At 38.1% G+C, this 19,788-nt stretch overlaps 1 protein-coding gene across 3 annotated transcripts in view; it reads right to left on the minus strand.

Annotated features, from left to right (window-relative positions):
* Positions 1-4,864: 4,864 nt before the first annotated feature.
* The window catches only part of LOC127632581 (SLIT-ROBO Rho GTPase-activating protein 2-like), a 153,424-nt gene continuing 138,500 nt past the window's right edge, over positions 4,865-19,788 (minus strand). For 2 of the 3 annotated variants that reach the window (XM_052111241.1, XM_052111239.1), the window contains exons 14-23: positions 19,166-19,226; positions 18,799-18,876; positions 18,525-18,659; positions 18,283-18,388; positions 14,166-14,390; positions 10,550-10,629; positions 9,979-10,186; positions 9,304-9,450; positions 7,824-8,142; positions 4,865-5,806 (exon numbers count right to left, since the gene is read on the minus strand). In XM_052111241.1, the coding sequence (XP_051967201.1) occupies positions 5,339-5,806; positions 7,824-8,142; positions 9,304-9,450; positions 9,979-10,186; positions 10,550-10,629; positions 14,166-14,390; positions 18,283-18,388; positions 18,525-18,659; positions 18,799-18,876; positions 19,166-19,226 (1,827 nt within the window). In that variant the 3' untranslated portion in view covers positions 4,865-5,338. The remainder of the gene's footprint in view (positions 5,807-7,823; positions 8,143-9,303; positions 9,451-9,978; positions 10,187-10,549; positions 10,630-14,165; positions 14,391-18,282; positions 18,389-18,524; positions 18,660-18,798; positions 18,877-19,165; positions 19,227-19,788) is intronic. The other variant, XM_052111242.1, reaches the window with a different exon arrangement.

Below are 19,788 nucleotides of genomic sequence, written 5' to 3' on the forward strand. Positions count from 1 at the left end.
CATTGCACAGCTATCTATCAGCTGGCCACCATTACACATGGAAGCCAGCAAACAAACTGGATCAGAGATACTGTAACTGATTTCATCTGACCTAAAAAGCCTTGCAATCAGTCTAAAACCATTGCAAACATATACATCAACTTAATGTAAAGCTTGTCGCTTGACATTTTCAGTTTCGCTCATTCCTGTTGCGTGTCCTCATTCTGGCAACCAGCATGAGCTTCGAGTCTAGGGCGGGGCAGACAACTCTTCAATAATTTGAATTTGGACTGCAGTACCCATTTAATATGCTTGTTGTCAATTTTGATCTTTTTGTTTTGTTACATACTTGTACTCCAGGTAGGGAAGGAGGTATTGCCCCAAGTGAAGGAGTTCAAGTACCTCGGGGTCTTGTTCACGAGTGAGGGGACAATGGAGCGGGAGGTTGGCCGAAGAATCGGGGCAGCGGGGGCGGTATTGCACTCGCTCTATCGCACCGTTGTCACAAAAAGAGAGCTGAGCCGAAAGGCAAAGCTCTCGATCTACCAGTCAATTTTTGTTCCTACCCTCACCTATGGTCATGAAGGCTGGGTCATGACCGAAAGAACTAGGTCACGAGTACAAGCGGTCGAAATGGGCTTCCTCAGAAGGGTGGCGGGCTTCTCCCTTAGAGATAGGGTGAGGAGCTCAGTCATCCGTGAGGAGCTCGGAGTAGAGCCGCTGCTCCTTTGCGTCGAAAGGAGTCAGTTGAGGTGGTTTGGGCATCTGGTAAGGATGCCCCCTGGCCGCCTCCCTAGGGAGGTGTTTCAGGCACGTCCAACTGGGAGGAGGCCTTGGGGAAGACCCAGGATTAGGTGGAGAGATTACATCTCTACACTGGCCTGGGAATGCCTCGGGGTCCCCCAGTCAGAGCTGGTTAATGTGGCTCGGGATAGGGAAGTTTGGGGCCCCCTGCTGGAGCAGCTCCCCCCGCGACCCGACTTCGGATAAGCGGTTGAAGATGGATGGATGGATGGACATATTTTTTGAGGCAACATTAGGTAAAGTGTGCAGAAAGTCAGACAGTTAAGGCTTAAAAGCTTCATGGTTGAGCTTTTATTTTTGTAAGCTGAAACCAGTTATTATTATTTTATAATATATTTGTTTTGAAAACAAACTGTGTGACCATAGTCTTTTACTTTAATGATAATTGAAAAATTTATTTTCATTTTAATTGATTTGGCTGTAATTAAAAAAATTACTTTTAGAGGGGGGATGGAAGCAAATTCAATGGATAAATATAATCCTTTAGTTAAAAAAAAAAGTCTGAAAATGTCAACAACAAAAAAAAAAAAAATACACACACACACATTAAATCATAGACATGTATAGCAAGCAATTTTTATTTAGAAATGTTTACTACAAGCACTACACAAGGAATCATATAATGTATATTTGAGTGGCAACTGCTATTGCTGTAACTGTACAGTATTGTACCAAAAAAGAAAAAAAGAAAAGAAAAAGAATGTACCTCTGTAATGTACACTATTGTATATACAAAGTACATCTGAACATAGGATTCTCTGTTAACAGATATCAGAATGGACAACTATAAATATATTTGACAAGACAATTCAACATTTACAGTCTTGTTTAAACTAGACAGGAATTACATTTTAACAATAGTTATGATTACAAAAAAAGAAATAAAATCGTCCCACTCACTTAATTTGTTTACAAACATACAATGCCTTTTCAAGTGTATATTGATTTATTTATTTTTACCAAATTAGAAAAAGAAAGAAAAAGTATGTAAACGGAGGCCTCAGCCTACAGCATACTATTGACATTACACATTTAACACTATAAAGCAGTTTCCATGAGTAACCTGCTGCAATTTGCATGTAAATGTCCTGCCCACAAATTCCAAACTCCAGTTAGACAGTTTCCAGTTGAGGTATCAGGAACAACACATACAGAATACTTCCGATCATTAAACACAAGAACAAATGTAACCACCTGTTAAGACTTTTTCAGAATGCGACACGACAACACATTAAACAGTTCAGAATATAACACGTTAGGAAAAGGATTGTCTTCAAAAAAAGTTGACTTTACTAAAAAACAAAAAAAATAAAAAAAATTATTTGCATCTTGGTCTGTCCATAGATATTTTCCAGGATATAATCACAGTCAGTCATGCATGTAAGACTGTACGTAACAGGGCTTGTAAAGTAAAGAAATGTTTCAAAGTGAAGCAGGCTACAGAACTTGGATACTTTCAAACCACTTTTTTTCACTGGCTCATTCTCTCAGATCTTATCTTAATAATAAGGCCTCACTTTGGAAAAAACAGGCTTGTCCGATCTTTTCAAGGCGTAAGCAGGGAAACCGTGTGAAGAGTAATTTAGTTCTTGGATAGATTTTGGACAAGCAACAAATGAAGGACTTAGATTGTCAAATAAACAACATAGTAGCTTCAGAAAGCTGAAAATGAGATTTTGCAACAGCAAACTGAGCAAAGAATTGTAAAAGTTGTACATTCTTGCCCCGAGATTCTCTGTTGCACACGTTTCTCCCCTTTCTACCAGGAGCATGATATATTTCAGATCATATAAAGCCATTCGATAGGGAGATATTGAAAAAGTAAAATAGCATTTTTTTTTGTTTTTTTGCAAGTGTCTCACTTTAGTCTATTTGTATCCTATGAGGTGGGTAAAGTCTTTACCTTTTTTTGCATTGTAAACCTGGAATTCTCTAAAAGCTGCTGTTATAGGCTTCTAAGATTCATAATATAAATACGTACAACACACATACTAATACATACAGTAGTTACCATGCAGACCCAGTTGTGAATAATGACCCAAGGAAAATGTAATAAAATATTTTTTCCTTTGATTTATGTTTATTTTTTAAAAGCAATTGGTGAGGAAATAATGTTGTCCTTAACAGGACATTCCTTCTTTTAGATATTTTTTCCAGTTATAATCATGATAATTAAATGTATTTAAAACAATACCCCCTTTTTGCACTGTTAAGTGACCACTAACTTAATAGTACTAACAAAGATGAAGGAAATAAATCAGTTTGCCAGGGAAGCATGAGTGCATTCACCATGCAAATACCCTGTGAGACTGGTTTACAGGTTTGTCAGTACTTGTTAGCTGATATAATAATGTCATGCTTTGCCTATCGAAGGCAAGAATCGCAAACAGAGAAGTTTTCTGCAAACTGATGTTACATGGTATCTACTGTAGTACATAGAACTTGCTTTCAAACCAGATTCTCAGTGCAGATATAGACTATAGAGCAATACAGTGACAAATAAACTGTAACTACTAATTAGTGAATAAGAGAGTTATGGATGGATAGAGAAGACAGACAAAGATTTGAACATTTGCAAAGTCGCTACATTGTAAACCAATGTGAAGGGCAGGGCCGGGTTTTGTTTTTTTCTCACACGGTCCCTTATCAGGCTAATCAAGCCTCCGAGAGGGATAAAGGCCAACGGCGGACGGTCACAACCCTTATGCTGTCATTTCTGGAAAAATGTATTAAACATAACTTGAAATGTCATGTTTTGGCTATGGGGAATCCCTTGTTCTTAAACTTTTTTATTCTGCTGTTGAAATAAATCCAGAGCTTTTATAATTCGCTAGTGATCTAGTAACAGCTGTGCTCTGTTTGATTGACAGGCGGCATGTGTGTGTGCTGAACAACTGCGTGTTCCGAAAATGCTCACGCGCACCTGAATGGTCAAATGCATTTCAAAATTCTGCCAAAATTACCGTCTTGGAGAGGTATTCATGTAAACACAGAGAGCGATGTCTAAAGTGAGAGAACGTAAACAGTGGAGAAAAAGCAGATTTGTTTTAAAATGTTGGACTTGTAAGTTTAAATGTAAGCTAATAGACCTGCTGCTGTCTAGTGTGTCATTATAATAATCAAACAACCATAACAAGAAAAAAAGCACTGAATTTTCTTAATTTTGAATCTATTTCTATTCATTGCTGTTATTTATATTTATATTATTTTGTTACTGACTGTTTACTAGTCTTGAATAATTACTTAAGAACTTGAAATCATTCTTCCATAATTAACATATTAGTTAGTGTTATTATTTGATGTGGTATTAAAGCTGGCATTGAGAATCATCAAATTTCACTATTGACTACTGTAATTTTGTTTTTGTGATAATGTATAGCTTTTATTGTACATGGTAGACTTTGCTGCAATAACATGATGACAAATAATATCTTATTCCATAGCAGTGTGAGCGCCTCTGCTGTTAATGAAGGCGATGGAGGCTTTCCTTTATTTGACAACCATACGTAACATAAAATTACCATATGACAATAGCCTCCTCCCCTATCCAGTGCAGTTTACATTTCTGTCGCAGAGAATTTAGTTGATTGCTTAGGTACACTATTAGGTTGGACATCAGTCATAAACTTTGACATTTTACTTGAGCATGTCACTTAAAAAAGTTACAAAGTTACTGGAGGACAAGCACATGACAATGCTTAATTACGAGCCCTGATTTAATGATTGACCTTGAATCGGTTATAATATTCTTAAATATTTGAGCGGTTGTAACTACCACTCCTGGAGTCGTGAGTTCGAATACAGGGTGTGCTGAGTGACTCCAGCCAGGTCTCCTAAGCAACCAATCTGCCTGGTTGCTAGGGAGGGTAGTCACATGGGGTAACCTCCTCACAGTCACTATAATGTGGTTCTCGCTCTCAGTGGGGCACGTGGTGAGTTGTGCACGGATGTCGTATTAATATGCTTAACAATATAATTCTTCATTCCAGTGCATGGAAGAATATTGTCAATTCCATTTCTGAGAATTTTTAACCCAAAACAGGGCCTTTCACGGCAATCTCCCGTTCACTCCTATGGGGGGTTCTGCAAATCTTATCAGAGTGAGCAACAGTAACCAAGGGGGGCGGAGTTTAGCGAAAGGTCAGTTGACGGAACTAATTTACTACTAGTAACCTGCTTCAAGTTTGCTGCTTCTTCTGTGGTGTCACCAAAACCAGCTCCACTTTAAGTCTGAGGGGGAGAGTAAAGATATCCACTGTTCTTTTGTCCTCAAGGTTTCAGCCCTTGCTCATAAACAAAATCAGTCAACACAGAGGAAAAAAACAACTCCAGGGAGTTGTAAAATTGGGATTAGAAAATATGGACCGTTATGTCCAAACTAAAACAGCACTGTAAAATTGCTCTAATATTTCAACTTATGTATTTCATCAGTTCCTCACACACAAATTCACGCAAGCATTCCAAGCAGTCTGCAGTTGTCCATTAAGATCCTAAAAAGTCAATATCAGTTCTGAGGATGTTCTCAGAATTACTAAGAAACAGAGGTTGGTAACCCTCAGACTGGACAGGACTTGTCGTTGGGTGGTGGAGGGGGTGGAGGTGTTGGGGGTATGGTGGTGGTCGGGGATCCCATCGCTGGACTGCCCCCAGCAGAACCACTCTTTGGGAAAACAACAGGCTTGGGCTTGGTTGCTGGGGGCTTGCTATCTCTGAAGGTGGAGCCGGAAGCAGAGAGACCTGTGACTGACATGGATGACAAAGGGGACTTGGGTCCGGTGCTCTTGATGGGCCGGAAGGTGGAGGGCATGTCGCTGGCTGAGCTGACGCTGCGCTGCAGAGGATGCTGGGAGGAGTCGGCCTCGCGGAGCAGGCGGGAGTGGAGGGGGCTGGAGGGCTCAGACGCCCCACCGCTTTTTAGCTGCTCTAGAGTGTCAAGCACAATGTCAGGAGTGTGTTTGACGCTACTCTGCCTCTCCAGCTCTCGCAGCTCACTTAGAGCGGTGTTCATCGTTGCCTCAATGTCCTAAAAGAGTGAAAGACAAAGAGAAAGATAGAAATATTTTTCAAAATATGATACTCATTATTACATGTTTCAAAATACGATACTCTAAACAAAGAGTGAAATAAACAAACCATTTCAATATTTATGGTATGAAAATTATTTCTATAATTTCTTTAAAAAATTGCAACACAGTTTTTTTTATTTTTTAAGTTAGGGTATTTTGGATGGTGTCAATGGAGAGCAAAAATTGATTTTTGAAGAAAATGAAAGATCTTGGCATATTGGGGGTTATAAATTTGTAATTTTGCCAACTTATGAACTTTTCACAAAAGTGTGAAAATATTATTTGATTTGCATAAAATGTTAGCTATAACAAATCAGTCTTAGCAAGACAAAAGACTCAACAGTCTATAAAACTGTCCTGTAACTCTTTACTCACTTATTTACTTGCCAAATCCAATTTTATCCTCAGCCAATGCAGCTCCACTCTATAGAATAGTACCATCTTCCAGGACCTCACTCCTTTTTCCAAATTATTTCATAAAATAAACATCCATGGCATTTAACCGGTAACATTACAGCTATGGTCAGTCTCCTCCAATATCGATCTTGTACAGCCAGTACAATGGAGCACAGTTTGCTTTGAGCTGTGAGATTTCGCCACACTCAGGATCCATGGACTACAAGCACTCCAACTCAATTACAACCACAGATTGGATCGATCTGGGTCCTCTACCCAGCCGTGAAATTACAGCTCAAAGAAAGACAAATAGGACCCTCTAAAACACAAGAGGCTCTACCAGAGACATCAGCACTTTTTCCACATGAGCATGTTAACAAACTGTGAGAGGGAGATGGACATTCTCTAATTACCTGTGTGTCATTTTAATTCAGTGCAAGGTTGCGTCCATATCAACTACACTAAAAACATCCCACAAGCGGAAATAATAACATTAGCTTAAATAAAAAAATGGTTAAATAAACTGTTACCATGTGTCTAAAACAGATGTAAAGTAGTCAGAGAAGTTCACAGAGTTTGACAGGGAAATCGTAGTGTTCGTCAATCTTTGAGGCATAAGAAAAACTTCTATACCTATAACATTATACCTAGTTTTTAGGAAAATGTTTCCCTCTAACACCAATTTTGAATCTTGTAATTACAACATAACATCTCTTATCATTTCCTCACCTCGTCATGCTATAATTCTAGAATAGTACAAAGATATACTAGTACTAATATAAAGTTGTTTAGAAGCATATCTCAGCTCTGTAGGTCCATACAATACAAGTGAATGTTGACCAAAACTTTGAAGCTCCATAAAGCACATTAAGGCAGCATAAAAGTCTCCAGTGGTTTAATCTATATCTTATGATTCAATCTAATTGGTTTTGGGTGAGAACGGAGAAAAATATAACTTCTTTTCACTGTACATCTTGCCATTGCAGTCTCCAGGCACGATCATGAGTTCAAGCTCGATTACACATGATTACAGCTTGAAATCGCCAAAAACTGCTGATGTCAAGATTTACACTGAAAAAGATATTCAAGTTATATTTTGGTCTGTTCTCACACAAAACCAATTCAGAAAGACATTGATTAAACCACTGGATTTGTATAGATTACTTTTTGGAGCTTTAAAGTTTTGGCCACCATTCACTTGCATTTAATGGAACTACAGAGCTGAGATATTCTTCTAAACATATTTGTTTGTGTTCTGCAGAAGACAGAAAGTCATACACATCTAGGATGGCATGAGGGTGAATACATTTTGAGAGAAGTTTCATGTGAATCTGTTTGGCTGAACAATAGCACATGGCAGGAATGTTCGCAGTAGTGCATGTTTGTTTGAAAACGTTACTAATGTTACTTTTAACAAAGTATTAAGTTATTATGGAGAGATTTTTTTAAAGTCTCCCTTTTCAGGTGGAGACAAATTACATTCCAGTGTGGATGAGAGACGTAAACATAGCAAAGTCAATGCTTTTTCAACAGAAAACATATTAGCGTTTAAGTTTCCAGATGCTAGGCTTCTTGTACCTGTGAGCTGTGCTCCACCTGAGCGATGACCTCTGGATCCAGGGGTCTGTGGTTGCTGAAACTCTTGGATCGTCCTGCAGGTGTGCTCTTACGGAGCTGGGGTCCTTCGACCTTAGTCTTCAAAGAAGAGTGACGGGTGATGGAGTTCAGGACGCTGTGAGCGCTGACAGGACGCTTGTCTGTCCCCTCTTTTTGCAGTCCTACTGCAGGCATGGAGGTGGTCTTTAAACCCCCTGCTGCACCGGAAGAGCCCTCTCCCATCCCCTCCACTGGCCGGAATGTTCTACGAATACTGGTCGCTTCTGGATGTTTCCTGAATCTGAAATCGATAGTTTATGAAGAATGATTTGAAGAAAGATGCAATTATTTAATTCAAGAGACATTTTACCCATTTTAAAAATATTTTTTTAAAGGGTTAGTTCACACAGAAATGAAAATTCTCTCATAATTTACCCACCCTCATGCCATCCCAGATGTGTATGACTTTCTCTCTTCTGCTTAACACAATTTAAGATTTTTGGAAAAATATCTCAGCTCTGTCCTTTCAATGCAAGCGGATGATGGCTAGAACTTTAAGCTCCAAAAAGCACATAAATCCAGCATTAAAGTAATCCATAAGACTCCAGTGGTTAAATCAATGTCTTCAGAAACAATATAATAGGTGTGGCTAAGAAACAGATCAATAATTAAGTCTAGTTTTACTATAAATCTCCACTTTCAAAATCATTTCACATTCCTAGACCATATCACCACCTACTGTTCAAAGGTAAGTTTAAGTTCAAGTCCTGATTTACAATAAATTATACTCCCTGGCCAGTAGGCGACGATATGCACAAACAATGTGAAAATGAATGTGAAAAACAAAGGAAGAATGTGAAAGTGAAAGTGGAGATTTATAGTAAAAAAAGGGACTTAACACTGATCTGTTTCTCACCAATACCTATTATAATGCTTCAGAAGACATGCATTTACCAACTTGAGTTTTATGGATTACTTTCATGCTACCTTCATATGCTTTCTGGATCTTTAAAGTTCCGGCCACTATTAACTTGCTTTGTGAGGATCTACAGAGCTAAATATAAAAGGGACTTAAATATTCATCTGTTTCTCACCCACACATTTCATAGCGCTTCAGATGACATGGATTTAACATCTCAAGTCTTATGGATTACTTTTATGCTGCCTTCAATAATTTTTGACTGGCCACCATTCACTTGTATAGTAAGGACCAACAGAACTGAAATATTCTACTAAAATCTTAATTTGTGGTCTGCAGATGAAAGAAAGTCACATTTGGTATGGCATGGTGGTGAGTAAATGATGACATAATTTTCATTTCTGGGTAAACTGGGTAAACAATGACATTTAACATAGCAGTGAAATAATGCAAGTAGACATACAGTATAAGGTGTATGGAAATATGGAAAGAGGACGATAACAGGGGGATTTTTGTAAAAGGGTGCAAGGGGAATTGGCTTACTTGTTCAGGTTGGCCAGGTAGATATCAGCCACATGGCCTCCAATGGGCGAGCTGGCACTGGCTCTTGCGGACATCTTCCCTTCTATAGCTTCATGGGATGCCTCTAGGTCAGCTTTGGGACTTCCTCTTCCTGTATATCCATCCGGCCTACCATAGAAAATACTTAGTAAATACAAACAGCTATAACACACAGATACCTCTAGAAATAATAACAAATTTACACTATGTGCAGTCTCATAAGTAATGCAAAAATTCTAATAACAAACACATTAAAGCCAAAAACGGTCATTGGTAGATAATTATAAATAAACATTTCCCTTATGTAAGCCTGTTTAATTACTACCAAGACAAGAATGAGACTTCAGAAGAGCCGTTAGTAGCTCACACCAAAATGAAATCTCTGTCTTCATTTACTCACTCTTAAGTTGTGTTCCAAACCCAAGTGACTTTATTCCATGGAATACAATAAGTGACGTTAGGCTTTTTTTTTCTCCATACAATGAAAGTGAATGGTGACTGAGGCTCTCCTTTTGTATTCCACCGAACAGTCATACAAGTTTGGAACAACATGAGGGTGCACAAATGATGACAGAATATTAATGTTTGGGTGAACTATCCCTTTAATAATGTTTTGAAAGATATGACTGTTTAAAGTCAATAAACCGGACAGCTTACATGTCCTGCACTACAATGTACTGGTGCGGCACTAGTCCATCTGTGCCGTTGTGGCGACCCTCCCACCAGTCCTCAGAGGCACGGTGGTACAGCAGCAGAGATGCCCCCTTCTTAAAGGAAAGCTCACGATTGGTACGTCCAGAGAAGTCAAAACGTGCGATGGCCTCGATGGGGTCCGACTCTGAAACGTTCAAGGACCCTGACTTTACTATTCAGAGACAAGAGAAGACAGGGAAAGACCGAGAGGAAAGGACCAAAATGGAAAGAGGAAGGGTTATTGCGTGGAAAGCCAGGCAGGTTAGAGCACATTTGTTGAAACAGGACTGTAGCTGCAAAAGGGAATACACAATGGCATGAGACAGGGAACACACAATGGCATGAGACTTTCCTTGATAAGGTGGAAATGAGTAAGTCTGCAGATTGTGTTAGGCTTGGCATGTAAACCTCAGTGTGTCCTTCAGAATAATACAAGTCTTTGGGTGCCATGCGGTATTGCGGAAACAGTATGCTCAGATTCGTGTGCACATGCGAAGATCACATATGATCTTTTGATTGGTCAATCTTGACTCACCATCCTCACTGTTATGAATTTCAGAGGTGGCGTCAGGTGCAGGCTCATCCACTAGGGGGGGCTCAATGCGTTGACTATCACTGCAGGATTAAAAGCAAGACATATTATGTAGATTAGTGGAAACTAGTGATGTGTGGCCTCGAAACAGCACTTTGCAAAGCCTTGAAACCTTGAATTTCATATAAATTGTTTGTTTCAAACCAATACTTGGGAATACACATCAAACTGGCCAAACCACATGCTTTCTGATAATAAAGGTCTGTTGTATCATACGGTTTCAAAATGCTTCAAACTCATGTTGATCAACACTTGTGTGTGTGGGGGGTGATCTCAAAAAGAACTAGTGCCAAATGTATGGCTACGGGTAAACTGATCATGAGTCAGTTTTAAAATAAGCGATTTCAAACATAGTTTTAAACTTCCAGCAGATGTCCTCAGCGTGCATGTTTTGAGTCATTCATTTTGTGTGAAGCAATTGATCTGAGGTTTAATAGGAGCGTGTTTTATTTCCTATTACTAGTAGAAACCTTCAAGACAGATTGCCATGAACAAGAAATGTCAACAAACAGAATTTAAGAACTCTGTTCATCACATAAACACACAAATCTATATCTACATTTAATCCATATTTTCAAAAGAGTACCTAACTTACATATAACCACAATTAAAAGTACATTTCTATTACCATTTCAATCAACTTTTGCACTTTGGTTTACTCTTCATTTATTTATTTTTTGGCATTGCTAATATTGTTGGCTCCTGTTGGATAAAATTGTATTTTTTTGTACTTATTTGCATGTGGCTTTAAACAAGATTTTCTACTAAGTGACTTACTGTGATGCAAATATTCTTTTAACCTCTGGGGAAAAGGTAAAGGTAAAATATACTGTTTAAAGGAATAGTTCACCCAAAAATGACAATTCTCCCATAATGTACTCGCTCTTATGCCCTCTCAAACTCATACAGCTTTCTTTGTTCTGTGGTCCTCAAATTAAGATATTTTGATGGAGACATGATGCGTTTATATCCGTACAATGCAAGTCAATGGGGTCCAACATTTTCAAGCTCCAAAAAGGACATAAAGGCGGCATAAAGGTGATCCATATGACTCGAGTGGTTTAATCCATGTCTTCTGAAGTGATACGATTGGTTTGGGGTGCCACACAGACCAGAATATAACTCCTTTTCCAATTTAAATCTTGACATCTACAGTTTTCTTGGTGAGATCATGATTTGAAGCTTGAATATACATCCTTGCGCCTGACGCATGCATAGATCAATATTCACTCCTCAGAAGACATGGATTAAACCACTTAAGTCGAATGGATTACCTTTATGCTGCCTTTATATCCTTTTTGGAGCTTGAAGGTTTTGGACCCCATTGACTTGCATTGTATGGATATGAACACATCATAACTTATTTGAAAGATCTTCTTTGTGTTCTGCAGAAGAAAGCGAGTCATACCAGCTTGAGATGGCATATGATGAGAGAATTATAATTTTTGGGTGAACTATTCCTTTAAGCCATTCTCTCAAGTCTCACTCTCTCCCTTTAGGCATGTAACAGTGTGTTCATGATTCTTTGAAGCAAAACAGGAAGCAGAACACAGATAGGAGGATCAAAGCTGGACCTTCCTGTGACCCTCTCTGACACCATCCTGAACTTGCTCACACAACTCCACCGGGGAATCTAATGTGGCCAAATCCACTGTACTAATGCACAGGAAAATGGCCCTTTACCAAAGTCATGCAAGCCTCAGTGTCGATAACAGCTCTGTTATTCAATTCACAAGCCGAGAAACCCTCTAATACCCTGGTATTCATTTAATATAAAACCAAATTGTACAACCTAATCTCCTATTGAGTACTCAAGCAAAAACACTGCGTAATTTACAGTCCTCACTAAACCAGTAAAGACTCTTCTCCCGTAACATGCTATGCAGGAAATTACAGCTCAATAGTGTGAATGTGCAGGATTCTCTGCCCAGCTGGAAATTCCTCACTAAGGCCATCCTGGTCCATTACATACACAGTTGGTATGCATTAAGCCAGGGCTAATGAAAAGCTTAGTTTCATTAGAAAGCAGCTTGAGACAGAAGGGAACTTTAGTATATGTCTATATGATGTGCTAATCTCTGTCTGGCATGGCACATGCATGGGCACTCTGTCAATGCAGTGATACAACAAACTGCAATGTGTGGATTGATATGTGTGTGTATGCATGTGAGCTTAAAGGAATAGTTCAGCCCAAAATAAACATTCTCTCATCATTAACTCACCCTCATGCCATCCCAGATATTAATGACTTTCTTAATTCTGCAGAACACAAACAAAGATTTTTTTAAGAATATCTCAGCTCTGTAGGTCCATACAATCCAAGTGAATGGTGGACAAATTTGAAAAGCACATGAGAGCAGCATAAAAGTACTCCAGCATTCAGAAATGATATAATAGGTGTTGGTGAGAAACGAAAAGTATTTTTTTTTACTAATATATATATATAAAATCACATTCTTCATGCATATTGCCACCTAATAGTCAGGCTGGTCAAAGGTTGAGATTTATAGTAAAAAAAAAAAAGACTTGAACATTGATCTGTTTCTCATCCACATTTATCATATCGCTTCTGAAGATATGGATTTAACCACCGGAGTCATATGGATTACTTTTATGCTGCATTTACATGCTTTTTGGAGCATCAAAGTTTTGTTCACCATTAACTGTATGGATCTACAGATCTGAGATATTCTTATAAAAACCTTCAATTGCTTTCTGCTGAAAGCATAAGGGTGAGTATATAATGAGAGAATTTTCCTTTTTGGCTGAACTATCCCCTTAATATAATACAAATAATGTCACTAAAATAACTGACTGGCTGAGCATGAAGCATTATTAGGTTATCAGACAAAACATTTACAATGGTGCATAGAATGAACAACATTTATATCATGGCAGGAGTTTGTAACATGTTAACGTGTCTCAACGTCACATTGCTTAAAGCCTCAGGAAGTTGAGACTCCAACTAAACCCTGTGGTAAAAACACATCATCATCTCACTGACTCAAAGTCTTAATTACACCACCAATGCAATCCAAACAATCCCAAACAAGGAAACCACATAAAACAGTCCACGCCTTTTTGCCTGTATCTCACAAACCTGATCTAGACTCGTAGCTTTCTTTTCACAGTGTCACCGCAATCTGAAGCCATTTCCTCCATCAACTACAAAACAGTTATTAAAAAACTGTAGGGAGGCATTCCATTAGCACTTGGCCTTGAGCTGAGAGGATAAACTTGTTTTTAAATGAAAGAAAAGAGACTATGCATAAAAGTGTTTTATGTGTTTGGCTGGGAGCCAAGATTCTGGTTTCTTTCTTTGTGACATCTCTTGGGAGTGTGCTGACAAACGCTGGGGGTCACCAACGTATCTGGTCATCAACCACCGAACTAACTGTTTTAATGAGCATGATACTGTATGTGTAGGATGTCGGTTTTAAAAAGAGATCAGCTTTCTGTGGGGGTCTGATGGTCTTTATATTATCTCCTTATCTTTCTGATGCTTTATCCATCATGTGTAACCGGTTTCGTACTCGATGCACTAAAAACTGACTCTCACCAGTATTCTTCAGTGGCTCCTCCACGTTCATAAATGGGTCCCTCCAGCTCACTGGGCCCGGGGAAGATGCTATCATGTTGAATGATGATGGTTTTGATTAGCTCGTTTACATGTGCCTGGCAGGAGACTTGGTCATGGCCCTCAGGTACAGACATGAGAGTGGGGCCAAAGCAGATTGCCAGGTTGTAGGGGTCCATCATGTTGTCGTCACTATACTGGGACAGGCTAGTAAAAGAGAGAGAGTCATAAACATTGGAGAGAGTGTGGCTATAAATAAAGATCGTTTAATGTCTATTAACATCCATTAATAGTCTACTTTATTATATATTTTGTTGTCTATTTTATTAAAACTATTGTCACATTATTTTATAATTGTATGTCTATTAATAGAGAGTTTTTAATATCTATTAATGACCATTTATAGTCGGTTTTATATTTATATTGTTATAATTTTTATTAAAACAACTGGCACCATATTTATTTATTTATGCCTATTATTGGTGAGAGTTTAATGCCTATTAATGTCCAATAATATTTTATTTTATTGTTGGCATTTAATTAAGACAACTGGCATTTTTTATATTATATATAATTATTTTTTATTTATATTTGATTAAAATATTTAATCTTTCTGTCACTCCTTGTTCACACAAAAATCATATCAATAAAATATATTGAAATTGAGAAAAATAGTAATTGAGATCTAAAAAAATAATAATAAAGAATTGATTCATGGTTTGAAGTACACCTTATGTCAAAAACTAAATAGTTGTACTTAAAATGAGCTCTGATCATTTGAGTATTCTCATGGAGAGACCGGCTCCTGCAGGACTAATGTGAAAAACAGATTGAGTATCGACCTAAAATTCCTCACGACATTTACATTTATCACGAACCCAAGTCAGCTTTCTCTCATTGGTATGTGTTTGTACATGTGTCTGTTGAACTGCACCGGGACAGTTTTAATTCATCACCTTCTTCCTCAAAAGGATGCTTACTCTGTTCGGTTACTGAGAACTCTTGATGTGACCATAAATAAAATAAATTCTTACCCATGTTTTTGTTTACTTGGCTATAGTTTGGAAATAAATTGGTCCCCAAAAGTTTGCAAAATCTGTCAAAACCTCCCTTTTGGACATTTAGGGATGACATAATTTGGAAAAATTATTCAAATACAAGTAAAATAATATTTCTTAAATTCTTAAAAGGCAAAGTTTAGTCTAAAAACATATTAACTACCTTTATGACAACAACTGATATCTAGTATATCTCCATAACTGAGTGTGGCATCAGAAAAATGGGGTTGGGGCAAAAGCAGTTAAGTCACATAAACATCCACATGGAAAGACTCCAACTCAAATTTCTGGGAGCTGTACTTCCTAGACCGTTACATCTGCACAGGGGTCCCACTCAACATTCTGGGGCATCCGAGTAACGCCTCTTGATGTATAGTATATTTGTAAGTGTGTATACATATGTATACTTCATGTGCTTGGCCGTAACACCAGCCAGAGAGAATTAGGAGAGCAGCAAGTCTCTAGAGACCCATTCTGGCACCCAAGTTGACTTTTATTGTGGAGGAAAGATCTATCGGCCATAAAGCAAACAAAGAGGCCATTCAATGAGGGCTACAGACGTCTGGCATGGGAGCCATAATGGAGGCTTGATGGCAACACCATACCTCAACATGCTCTCTCTCTCTCTCACTCGCTTCCCCTTTCTGGCAGTGATACGCGAGCTGGAAAGTGTTCAGTCAGCTTGGAAACATCAGACAAGCCTGCATGCACACCAGCAGGCTGGAGTAGAAGTTAAGATCATGTTGTGGTCTGGAGGGTCTTTCAAGAGGACCACAGAGTGGTTAAAAATTGAAGGGGGAAGGCAGAGATATAAAGGGAAGTGTTCTAAAAGTGCTGCAGCCTGGCCTTTGGCAAACGTTCACTTTCAGGAAAGATAATATTTCATTTTCTATTGAAAAAAGCCTTGTAAAATGACAAGTTTGGAAAGTGTATAAGCTCTTTGTAAGTTGGGGTAAGTAAGCTCTAGTAAATCACTAGAAATGGTGCTGATTTAAAGGAATATTTTGGGTTCAATACAAGCTCAATCGACAGCATTTGTGGTATGATGTTGATTACCACAAAAAGTTAGTTTTACTTTTCCTTCCTTTTCTTTATATATATATAAAAAAACAAAAGCAAAAATCTAGGCTACAGTGAGGCACTTACAATGGAATGGTGTGCAGGGCCAATCACGACGTTAAAATACATACTGCTTAAAAAGTATAGTTAAAAGACGTAAACATTACGCATGCTACCAAGATTTTAGTGTGATAAAATCACTTACTACCCTTTCCAGAATAAAGTTATATCCAATTGTACATCTTTGCTGCAATGATGGCGTAACGCCATAAAATCGAATACCCTAAAATGACCGTAAAAACGATTATTTTACTTTACAGCTCAAGTGATACATGAGTTTTAACAGAAGAATGAATATAAGTATTATATAGTAATATAATAAAAAAATGATAAGCTTTACATTTCTGTTTTAAACCCTCCAAAATGGTCCCCATTCACTTCTATTGTAAGTGCATCACTGAACCCTCGATTTTTGCTTTTTTTAAAAGAGGGACGAGTCAAAATAATTTTTTGCGGTAAGCAATATTATGCCACATATGCTGTCGAATGAGCTTAGCATGTATTGAACCCGGAATATTCCTATAACCCTTAAATCAGCCATACCTTTAGTGACCTGGAACCTTATTCCACCCCTGTACCTCACCCATTATTTGGGGTTATGCCCACACCTCATTAGTATAACTAAACTCCCAAAAAAATTAAAATAACAATTGCAAACAGTATATTTTTATATAACTGCTTAATTACCAAAAGTGTATAGGGCTAATAAAGACCCGAGATATGTAATAATGTATTTTTGCACTTCCATAAATCATATTTTTATGATTATTTCATATCTATATGTTTACTATTACAAGATATCTATTTCTTTGTTCATTATAAGACAAATGAATACTATATCACACTGATTTTCTATGTGACATGGTGAATTATCCATTTTACATATACATACTATACGTTGTATTTCTTACTCAAGGTGGCGCTGTTGTTTCAGCGATTGACTCGATTACGTTTGACTTTACTATTTGAAAAAGAAGCAACGTGGAAGTAAACTATAGCAAGTGTAACACATGAACAGTATAATTTGATTATTGTCTTTGTGTGTACTACTAATATTCTTTATGTTGTGCATCTATTCAGACAAAAAAAGTGCTTAAATACATATGAGTTTGACAGCTGGTTGCATCTCAGAAAATGTCAGTATGGAAGTAATGAATCATGTTCTATATATGTTCAATATATTCTTTGACATATGACAATTAAAACATCAATATCTATCAGACTATATTCAATTCTTTTATTGTCTAAATGTATTTCAAATTTGACCTTATCCTGGCATTTTGTAGATCTGTTTGTGGTGTATATATACATGTGCCGGGTCACTAAAGACCTGAGGTATGTAACAAACATGCATTTAGGGGTTAAAGGTAAGCATGATTTACTTTAATTGTGGAAAATCTTCCCTTCTGACGTGAAAATAATTAGCAATTCTTCATTTTTTAACTTGGCGTGACGTGATTGTTTAGGACACACATGATAACCAGTAGCATTTGGTATAACTGACGTCAAAACTACCGCAATGAGTTGCAAGATTTACAGAGAATAATTGAAGATATTTTAGTGCATTCCTCACACAAAGCTATTAAATGGCTTCAGAACATTTGGAATATAGTGCACATGTTATATTGAACCTTGACAGCCTCCATCCCCATTAAATTTCATGGTATGGAAAAGAGCAACCTGGGCATTCCACAGAAGAAAAAAGTCATACGAGGTTGGAACTACCTATGGGTGAGTAAATGCTGACAGAATTCTAAGTTTTGGGGAACTATCCCTTTAATTGCCCTTGAGGAGAGGCGAGATATGGTCTTGAGATGTAATCACAGATAACAAAATAATTGAATGATTTCAGTGGGAACAGTGTGGCACTTTCCAACACAAAGAACTTTCCAGATGACACATTGCTAAGTGACAACACTCACTGGTTGAGAAAAGCAAACAGGTATCTCATGATAACCAGGGTGTTGCTGGGCAAAGACAGCAAGACTTTGTGGATGTGGACAGCTCTGTCCAGGAGGTTCTCCATGGCTGGAAAAAAAAAAACAACATTAACAAAAAATTTGTTTGTTTAGGACAATAACTCATCAATTGTCTCATATGGAAAGCCTGGTTTGTGGTATGCATGTGGTATACCGTGGGTGTAGGAAATAAAGCGGACACTCACAGACACATGACATGAGGTCATGGAAGACTTCCTTTGGAAAGAGGGCGTTTTCCAGGCCTCTGAAATACAGCTTTAAGACTCCAGCGATGGAGTCCATATCATGATCATTCTGGTCCCCAGCCAGTGGGTCCTCACCTGAGACACAAAGAGAGAGATCATCATACTCAGCATAAATGGAAAAGACAGTGACTGTGCCCTTTAATAAAGCAGGGCACAGTCTTGATTTGAAAAACAGGAAAAGACAACGAGGTAAAGGAGGTCTTAGCAGACTCACCTCTCTCAAAGGCATTCTTAATGTCATTGACTTCCACCTGGGAGCCAGAGACTCTGAATATGCCCTCGTGATGGAGACCTGTACTGGCACACACATGACATTATGGACACAGTGTACAGACAGAAAGTCGGTGTGGATTTTCTATGGTATCTGATGCATTTGTGCTTCAGAGCAGATCAAGTAGGCAGCAAGGCAGGTCACTAGGTTTTGGAGCAGAGCATTTAGTGAAGTTTGAACATTGAATCCAGATATTTTTCTATACCAAGACCAGAGGTTAATAATAGCGATAATGGAATAGATTTGACAAGGAAAAAAAAGGAAGAGAGAGAGGAACCGAGAGAGAGAGAAAGAGAGTGAGGGAGCTCACCGTGTCGACTGATGAAGCGAATACAACTCTCCACCATCAGGGGAATTATTTGGATAGACTCCTATGAGAGGGAGGGAGGAAAAAAATAGAGATTGTAAAATGAAGGAGAAAATATGCAGGTCTGGGCGGGTGGTGGAGGGGGAAGTCCCTGGACATTTTGCAGCACAGGAAACCTTTTTCTTTACAGGATTCACATATTAATAATAACATTTGTAGAGGGAAGCCGGCATTAGAATTTAGGAGGTTTGAGCCATGCGGGTATGGGGCAACAGTTGCTAGGAGACAGTTTCTCTCCACAGCTTCCTTTTGTTTATTTGAGTGAACAGGAAATGGCTAAGCGAAGCAGAATTTGAGCCACATATGACCTGAACCTAGCTGTGTGGCGGTCACGCTCACAATCACTGGCTTTGGCGAGTGTCACAGAGAATAATACATACACCATCACTATTATTACGATAAAATTATATATATATACACAGTAGGATAGAAAACCTGAGAACACTAACGAAAATGTTTCTATTTTGCATTTTTCTAAATTAATAAATGATACAAATCATTACAAGTTATATTATCAGCATAACAATTTGAGTAAAACATATTTGGAATCTCTCCATTTTACTTTA

Source organism: Xyrauchen texanus, chromosome 39, assembly GCF_025860055.1.
Source record: "Xyrauchen texanus isolate HMW12.3.18 chromosome 39, RBS_HiC_50CHRs, whole genome shotgun sequence".
Taxonomy (NCBI): domain Eukaryota; kingdom Metazoa; phylum Chordata; class Actinopteri; order Cypriniformes; family Catostomidae; genus Xyrauchen; species Xyrauchen texanus.